The sequence below is a fragment of the Polyergus mexicanus genome, unplaced genomic scaffold (genome assembly GCF_030449975.1).
Source record: "Polyergus mexicanus isolate NDT 795.1 unplaced genomic scaffold, iyPolMexi1.0 SCAF_4, whole genome shotgun sequence".
NCBI lineage: Eukaryota > Metazoa > Arthropoda > Insecta > Hymenoptera > Formicidae > Polyergus > Polyergus mexicanus.
In genome coordinates this window covers 6086343-6095009 of record NW_027223324.1, presented here as the reverse complement: position 1 = coordinate 6095009, position 8667 = coordinate 6086343, and the positions used below count along the sequence as shown (strand labels likewise).

At 34.4% G+C, this 8667-nt stretch overlaps 2 protein-coding genes across 8 annotated transcripts; one reads left to right on the top strand and one right to left on the bottom strand.

Annotated features, from left to right (window-relative positions):
* Positions 1 to 832: 832 nt before the first annotated feature.
* On the top strand, positions 833 to 4206 carry LOC138932321 (protein FAM114A2). 3 transcript variants are annotated; one of them, XM_070294012.1, is made up of 6 exons: positions 835 to 1230; positions 1301 to 1977; positions 2041 to 2343; positions 2467 to 3083; positions 3154 to 3471; positions 3556 to 4206. In XM_070294012.1, the coding sequence occupies exons 2-6, from the start codon at positions 1326 to 1328 to the stop codon at positions 3628 to 3630; spliced, it is 1965 nt and encodes a 654-aa protein (XP_070150113.1). In that variant the 5' UTR covers positions 835 to 1230; positions 1301 to 1325; the 3' UTR covers positions 3631 to 4206. The 3 variants fall into 3 exon arrangements, with proteins under 3 accessions (XP_070150110.1, XP_070150113.1, XP_070150111.1); XM_070294009.1 differs by having other exon boundaries at positions 833 to 1230; positions 1301 to 2343; XM_070294010.1 differs by lacking the exon at positions 835 to 1230 and having other exon boundaries at positions 1246 to 2343.
* Positions 3113 to 7697, bottom strand: Nup58 (nuclear pore complex protein Nup58). 5 transcript variants are annotated; one of them, XM_070294016.1, is made up of 8 exons: positions 7504 to 7697; positions 6975 to 7321; positions 6679 to 6886; positions 6238 to 6611; positions 5927 to 6151; positions 5771 to 5845; positions 5631 to 5656; positions 4629 to 4707 (listed from the first exon to the last, which is right to left on the bottom strand). In XM_070294016.1, exons 1-7 carry the CDS (start codon positions 7569 to 7571, stop codon positions 5640 to 5642), a joined length of 1314 nt encoding a protein of 437 aa, XP_070150117.1. In that variant the 5' UTR covers positions 7572 to 7697; the 3' UTR covers positions 4629 to 4707; positions 5631 to 5639. The 5 variants fall into 5 exon arrangements, with proteins under 5 accessions (XP_070150114.1, XP_070150116.1, XP_070150115.1 ...); XM_070294017.1 differs by lacking the exon at positions 5631 to 5656 and adding an exon at positions 5433 to 5465 and having other exon boundaries at positions 4634 to 4707; XM_070294013.1 differs by lacking the exon at positions 5631 to 5656 and having other exon boundaries at positions 3113 to 4707.
* Positions 7698 to 8667: the final 970 nt, after the last annotated feature.

Genomic DNA, 8667 nt, shown 5'->3' with positions numbered 1-8667 from the left:
AAGCAGTGGTATCAACGCAGAGTACTGTTCATGCCGTGCGCGAGTCTGGCAATACCTCTCGCTCTTTCTCTCTCTCTCTCTCTCTCTCTCTTCTCGCTCGCATTCTATCTGTTCTCGTCACCACTCCTCCGATCACCCCTCATCGTCCGATACCGCAAGAACGTCGGCGTCCCCCTCCACTACGGCCTCCCCCACTCTCCGTCTCTGTTCAACTCTCGACGATCATCCTCGTCGCTCGCTCGATCGTCGCCCTCTCCTTGTTCCACAGTTCCACTCGCTCCAACTTGCTGCCCGGTTATCCTCGATCCTCGTCGAACTCTCGCTGACGTTCGCTCGCATTCCCTCTCTCTCTCTTTCTTTCTCTCTCTCTCTCTCTCGCTCTCGCTCTCGCTCTCGCTCTCCCCCTACCGCCGGTAAGCCCGTGTGTCTCTGACCGCTGCACGCGACGACGAGGGGTTGAGGATGAAGGGGGAGGGGGGCGCGGCGGGAATAGACGAACGTATTGCCCTTTCGATATTTTCGCATATTTGCCGCTACGCCGCTCAAATGGCGCCACTGTACGACTCGTGGGCGCAGGTGCATCTCCACGCTTCCAGGGACCGTTTTGAGTACGAAATACAGCGACAAGGATGATCGATGATTCTCTGACAAAGTGTAAAATTTGTAAAATTGGAAAAATTAGAAATTAAACATTATTTTTCGAATCTAGAAAATTTAGTCCGGATCCTACGATTGTTGATTTTTTTGTTCTAGCGTTCAAAGATCCGATGTTTATCCCATATATTTAGATATTTAGACATTCGCTAATTGAAATAATAAATGTGATCGTTGTCCATTAGACGTTTGTTAAAATAAAATTTAAGCGTTTCATATATAATTTCATTGTAAACGCGACGGCTATAAATGTGAATTGTGAAGTTGCAACGAATGGATTCACTCTTTTTAACGCAGCCCTGAACCAATCCTGTCGCATGCGCAATAATCTCCGCTAATGCCACGAAGGTATATGCGAATTTGACGTTCCAAACATGCCTCTCTCTCTCCGATGACTTTGTCATCCACGTGACCGCAATGTTTGGCACGTAACATCACAAACACACACACACACACACACACACACACACATATATATATATATATATATATATACATACATGTATAATAAATTGGAACATATGTTAATACGTGTTTGCGTTTTGCTGCTGAGGAAGTTTTAACCCTTTTAATAAGGTATCGGTATAGTTTTGCGAATTTATTTTAATCTTGAACATAGGATTGTGGGATATATAAATGTTTTTAGGAATATATAAACTTTAACGAGAGATATGGTAACGTCCGATAGCGACACCGACTTTGAAAGCGCTGACGAGGGTCGTAATAGGCCTCTCAATAAAAACACTCGAATGACCTATTGGACATCGCCAACGGTCGATTCCGAGTCGGACGACGACACCGAATACGTTCAACAAACGCCGTACAAAAGTTCGAATTGGCAAAGAAGAAAAACTATGCAATCGAATGTGATAACAAGTCAAGAAATACTAGTCGGTGATAAGGATGATAAAATTGATAGTGATGTCAAAGGTGAAGGCGATATACATATCGCCAAGTCAGTAGAGACTTTTAATAAACAAAAGGATACGTCATCCATCGAATCAAAGAAATCACCTTTCTCAACTTCTGCAATATTGGTAAAGGACAAAAAGGCAGAATTTATAATGGACAATAGTACAGTTGTAGAATCGACAAAAGCTGAAAAAGTTTCTGAGAGAACGCAACAACGAAACTTGTCTCATCAATTAGGTACAAGGAAATCGGCAACTAGAATTACTAAGGATAGCGACAATGAAAATATAGAAACTCAGTGTTTAGCCGAGTGTTCGAATAAAAGATCTCTAGAATCTATGAGCAAAGATTCAGAATGTGGATTGCAAAAAAACAAAAATCAACCAACAGATAATCAATCTAAAGCAACAGGTATAAATGACTTGCCAGAAATGGACATACCAGATGAATTAAAGTCAAATAAAAAATTTAAAGAAATTTTTCAGCCTGAAGGATGGGAAGGACTTGAAAATGATATCGAATTGCCCGATGATTTGAAGGAAGAGGAATTAGAGCCTGTATTGGAGAGATTGTCTTTGGCAAGCAAAGAAACGGAAAATTCTTTAGGAAATTGGAGTAGTTGGGGAAATTGGGATGTAACTTCGTTTTTTAATACGGCTACTTCTACTCTGACTACACATGTGTCTCAAGGACTTACACTTTTGGAAGATACAATAGGAATGCAGGATCCTAGAGAACTGGCAGAGATAGAGCAAGACAAAACTGCCATACTTGATGGTACAATATCTAGCATAAATTTTATATTTTATAGCATTTTAATAACTCAATCGCATATATAAAGATAATAGTCAATGTATAACGATTGGTTTTGATTAAAACTTGCCAATTTTATATTAATAGATGCGGTATTGGAAACTCAAGAGAAGGAAATTCAATCATATAGCACGTTTGGATTCGGAAATTTGATATCAGGAGTATCCTCGATTACAAAATTGGTTGAATCTACTGGCAAAGAATTTACTAACAAAGTTATGACAGGTGGTTTAGATACATTGGAGGCTATTGGAAAGAAAACAATGGAAGTATTGCAAGATGGTGATCCTGGATTAAAAAAGAAAAGAGCCTTCTTCATGAACGAACCTGAGAAGCCAAATTTATCGCAAATTCTTAGAGAAGCAAAGGAAAAAGCCGAGAGCGAGCAAAAAACAATTGAGGAGCGCCAATTGGCGAGGAAAATACATTTCGAGAGCCTTTTTGACGATTATCAAGGACTCGTTCACTTGGAAGCTCTAGAAATATTATCAAAACAGAGCAATATGAAAATTCAACAATATTTAATCGAACTAGACGCAAACGAATTGACTTCTGTGCAAGAAACATTGGAAGAGATCAAACAACTTTGTAATTTGAATGATATAGATGATGAAGATGACAAAAATAATAAAGACTTGAAGAACAAATTGGAAAACGCTTGTCACGATCTTGGTGTCGATATCAGTTACGAAAAGTTATATAGTGTAAGAAAATATCTATAGTAACAGTGGAATTTTATTTATTATCACATAAATATTCAATCGATATTTTCAGGTTTGGATAGAAACGAACAATTATCTCGCATCGTCTTCAACATATACAGACCAGGAAATCTTTCAAAACGCTATATCGACCCTGGCACAGTTTACAGCATTTTCTATAGAAAGATTTCATAAAACGGCAGAATTGCTATTAATCAAGGAACGGCGTAGTACCGTTAACGAAGCCGACGCCTTGGTGCAACTTACCAATATTCTGTCTGATCAGATTAATTTATTAGCTAATTCATTCTATGATACATTACATCAATTTGCTGAGACTGCGGAAAAACCGAATAATATTGAAGCGAATTTGGAAAGGATTTTGTCAGAAGTAAGTTCTCTGTCGAATAATTCGAATAAAGCATACATACATACGCAATTATTATAATACTATGATCTTATTTTTTTCACACAGGCTTCTAATGCAAATTCATATATTCAAGATGCCTTCAAACTTCTCATCCCTATTCTACAAGTTGGTGCAATCTAATGAAATATTATAAAAATATCAAGAAACTTTTTATATATACTTTATATTTAATCTAGATGATATTGTTAAATATAGTTTTCGAGCTAACCATAGATTATAGTAATTTCACACTTTACAAATACTTTCTGTTTTGCCCTTTTTATTTAGTACTTATATTCAAAAGAGGGACCAACTTAATGTATTTACATGTTTTGCCATTATTAACCTTTATAATATTTTGCTATCATTAAACAGATAGATACATATATAATCACAAATAAACAAGGATATTAATATAATTGGACAGATAATAATAGAAAATTATTTTAATATATTTATTATACTTTCCCTAGAGCATAAAGCCCTGTGCACAATATAGAAAATATTAAGAATAGGAATAAAATATTAAATATCAGGAGAAGCAATTTGGAATTATTTTACTTCAAACAATGGGATGGAATGGATTAACGCATAATGAAATAAAAAAATAAAAATTAGAAATAATTAATCTTTTCCGTTTCCTTGTTTGAGGTAAAATAATTCCAAATTGCTCTTCCTATTCCTAATATTTTCTCTATTGTGCGCAGAGCCTTATTTCTCTTTCAAAATTAAATTTTAAATATGTGATAATATAAAAATATGACAATTGATATAAGACATGGAATATTTATAACGTAAGGTATAAATTTCAATAAAAATATCATATCAAAATATTAGAGAGAATGCACATTTTAATGTATAATGTATTTAAAAAAAATATTACGATGATACATTGCATAATCAATATTGAATATATAATTTTTAAACGTATTTGTTCTAATATCGACAATAATGAAGAAAACTTTACATATGTTAAATTTGAACTATAAAAAATTTAATGGATTATAAAAATTACCATGTCTGAAACAAGCCATCAATGTTTTCCTCTTTTATTACCAACAGGGGGCTTTTGTAATTGAAAGTTGCCGCTTCCGTTTGCTGGCAATGGTGCAGTCAAATTAATCGGCGCGTTAAAATTTAAGCTTGCTGTTGGCGGTTTCATGGACGAGCCTATAGCAATGTTAGTAGCAGATGATACCGGTGTCGAACTTTCCCAAACTGTAACAATATATTTATACCATTACATTTTATTTACTTACCAATATGGAGACGAAACATGTATAATAGCTAAAGCCATGGAATATTTACTACACTTTATTAAAAATAATAAATATATATATGTTTTTTTTTTCATAAAATATATTTCAAGAGACATTATAAAGCCAATTTCGTCATTTTGGTATCATTTGTTAGAGATCTTCAATTCATGGTCCATGTGTTCTGGCATTAAATCTTGATATTTTTATTAAATCTGTGTTAGCACATTTAAAATCCTTGTATCTAATTTAATTTAATTTAGTTTTCTAAGAAAAGATTTCCCATCTCAAATTCGATTGAAACATTGCATATATGTATGTACTTTTTAACATTTTTACATACATTCTGCAGAGTTTGAATCCATGACAGAATTTATGATCTATTTCTTGATTAGTATCTATATTTGCAGGCATTATTATATATTAATAAAGCCAAAAGCAGTCAAAGCACATACATGTAAAGGCGCTATCATTTATATTAAGGAAGCGTAACTTTAGATGAATCTTTCGAGATAGCGTCTAAATGCAAAATATATAAAAGATTAATATCGTGATATAATCATCTATATAAAAGTGAATTGGTTACTATACGTAAAAAGTTTATATATAGGCAAAAAAAAAGCATGTTGCCCCTTTCCTGTAATCAACAATAACATAAAAAAACTGAAATAAAAAAATTTAATATACCTCAATAATTAAACTACAGCCTCTACTTTTTTCCTGGAAAGGCAAAACAAAAGTCAAATCATACAAGTAAAAAAAAGCTCAAAGTCAAGAATATTCATCAAATAAGAAAAAGAAAGGAAAGAAAAATAGACAAATTAATTATAAACACTTGTTAATTCTATTGAGTAGTAAACGACGTTATATGTTAGTAAATTCTACCTCTCATAACTAGATCCACGCAAGACCTGAAGGTAGCAAATCTTTAGGAGGGAAGGGGGGCAATTAAAGTCATTTCTTACAAAAAATTTCTTACTCGTAGCTCAAGGATTACAAGAGAATCAACAACAAGACCTATTTACCTAAAGGGTTTCGTGTTTCATAATTCGCTGGCCGGTTCGAGTTTAATGTCGTCGACGACAAAAAGCTTTTATTTCCTGTAAGCATTAACCTCGTTTTTCAAGACTTACAATGTTCAAATTATTTTGAATGTTCAAATTATTTTGAAATATTATTACCTGGTCCAAAGGGAGTGGGACCGCTTGTAATCTTTTCGATGCTGCTACGACTAGATTTACCGTTTGCCTTGATACTATCAAAAACGTTGGTGTTATCCTTCAATACGTATTTCCTGAAATTGAGATATTGTTCTTTCTGTTGCTGCACCTTGGCATGCACGCTTTGTAATCGGCCAGCAACCGCGACTAGGGACTCGTGAAGCTTACTCATGGTCATTGTCAATTCTAATGATAAAGCAACAAAAGCATGATTAAGAATATTTCTAATAAATCTTAATAAATCTATACAATGGAAGAATTGTGAAACATACCCTGTGGGGTTAATGTTCTCGGCGCCATCATGGCCTGTATATGCTTTTCCGTTGTCTCAATTTGTGATCTAAATAACATCAAATCATGCTCGAAGCTTTCAACTAATTCCATGAAAAATTGAAGGGGCGCATTATTTTCATACTGCAAGCCTGGTGGAGTATCGTGAGTCCTTTGAGCTATTTCAGAGTTTTGCAACGCCTTTGCCGTGTCTTGTTTTAACTTAACAGTTGAAGAACAGTCACGTTGCACTGAGCCAGATAAGGTAGATAAGATTTCCATTAAGGATGTTGTATCTTCTGCGCATCGATTCAACGGTCGCGCCGAACCCCTTGCGATATCTGAAGATAGGCCTTTTTGCATTTTTACAAAATCTCTGTAAAATAAAAATATCTTAATATTGTATATAGACATATCTTATATGAATAAATAAAGATGATTACTTGAATTTATCTATTGTTTGCATAAGCTCATTTGGCAGTAGATTTTCTTTGGCAGCTGTTGAATTACTATTTCCTTGAGAAAGACCTTTATTATTAACCGAAACATCTAAACCACCAAGTCCTTTATTTGTATTAGTTGTAGTAGTGGCAGCAATTGTCGGTTTAGCACCCAATAAAGTACTTCCACTACTGGATCCAAATAAAGAAGCTGCATATAAATAACAATTGTATCACACTAAGAACAAATTTCATATTTTTTTCTTTTTAGGACGAATGAAATGGTAAAATATACATACTATTGGTGGTGGCTGTACCAAAGGTTAAACTTCCTGTTGCCGTTGTATTAGATGTTGCACCAAATGTTAGAGCGTTTGTTGTAGCTGGTGTGCCAAAACTAAGACTCGAAAATAAAGGAGCGGATGTGTTAGGAGCGGGGTATAAAGAGGAACCAGTGGTCATTGTAGTAACTGCATTGGTGCCAAGAAGCAAACCGCTGCTTTGCGCTTGCGTAGAGGTTGGTGTAGTACCGAATCCAAAATTAAGACCTATGGACGTCGTTGGAGCGGGTAGAGCGCCAAACGTTAATGTACTAGACGTTGGAGTTGTGGTGCCGAACGTATTGCTCATACCGAAGCCTGTTGTCCTGGATAAAAACAATTGTATGTAATAATCAAGCACTTAATTTTTTCTCCTTTACAGAAAACATAATTTTACATGAATCGATCATATGAAATATTAAATAAGGAAGAAAATATATACTTTCATAAGTAAATTATATATTAAAGCTATAATAATCTCTTGAAGATTAATGTCGATTATATTTACTTTTGAGTCCCAAATCCAAAACTCGTATTACCAGAGGTGACCGCTGGAGTTCCAAACGTGAACGCCATATCGTCAATAGCAAGCGTTTATGTCATCTGTAGTAAATAATCTATATTTACATTTACAATATAATACGCGCCACAATTATTATCATAACCCTCTCTTTTCATGTTTAGTTGATACACGCCATAGACAATAAATTCTTATAAAGAACTTGCATCGCATAGATATTTTTATATCCAATAAGAAAATGTGCTTTCTAAGGTTGCGTTCGAAAATCCTACGTATAGGATAAAATAGTATTTAATTGACCAATCAGGGCAGCGATCATGTAATTTTTCCCCAGAAGGTCCATATTGCGGTTTTTGAAACAAAGTGAAAATTACAAAAGTGAAAAAATTCACTAGAGTATCTAAAATTTCATTTGTCAAAATCTAGTAAATCTATTCACTTTTGTAATTTTCATTTTGTTTCAAGAACCGTAAAGCTCGTATCAGATTACGCATTGAAAATTGAAGATTGAAGATTAAAGATTGGAATTTGACTTAATCAAAACAAAAGGGACAAAAATTTTTTTATTCTGATTGATCAAATTTCAACCTTGAATCTTCAATTTCAATCTTCAATGCGTAATCTGATACGGATTTAATAGACTCTCTGGAGCGGAAACGTGAAAAGTGAAAAATTTTGCCATTAATTTTAATATATGCATACACGCGCAGAGTTTCCTTATGCATAAGGAAATTGACCAATCAAATTCCTTATACTTATGATTAGAGTCCTATATAATCAGAGAAGCGATAATGGCGTTCCGTTTGCTGATTAGCTAACCGCTACGGGCCCGTTCCACTTAACGACCGCAACGCTCACGTATCATTTCATCTTTGTTGTTCACCGAAAGTTAAATAAAGACAGATAATGCTCGCGAGCGTTGCGGTCATTAAATGAACGCGTCCTATATTGGCGATCAGTTTGCACGTAGTGAAACCTACGGCGTTCCTTAAGTGAGAAAAAAGTATATTTGTAATGTTATTTTCTAAGAAAAACATTTAATATAAATTAATTTGTAAAGTATGAAATAAATATATATATAGTTAAAAAAAAAAAAAAGTTCTCGTCCGATCACTGAAGTTAAGCAACGTTGGGCATAGTCAGTACTTAGAT

Coding starts and splice junctions, on each gene's coding strand:
- Nup58 (XM_070294013.1), bottom strand. CDS start 7,571: ATGGCGTTCACGTTTGGAACTCCAGCGGTCACCTCTGGTAATACGAGT. Junction 6,152..6,237: donor GAGAACATTAACCCCACAGG/GTATGTTTCACA, acceptor CTTTATCATTAG/AATTGACAATGACCATGAGT. Junction 4,708..5,770: donor TGAAACACGAAACCCTTTAG/GTAAATAGGTCT, acceptor ATATTGTTACAG/TTTGGGAAAGTTCGACACCG.
- LOC138932321 (XM_070294009.1), top strand. CDS start 1,326: ATGGTAACGTCCGATAGCGACACCGACTTTGAAAGCGCTGACGAGGGT. Junction 3,084..3,153: donor GTTACGAAAAGTTATATAGT/GTAAGAAAATAT, acceptor CGATATTTTCAG/GTTTGGATAGAAACGAACAA. Junction 3,472..3,555: donor TGGAAAGGATTTTGTCAGAA/GTAAGTTCTCTG, acceptor TTTTTCACACAG/GCTTCTAATGCAAATTCATA.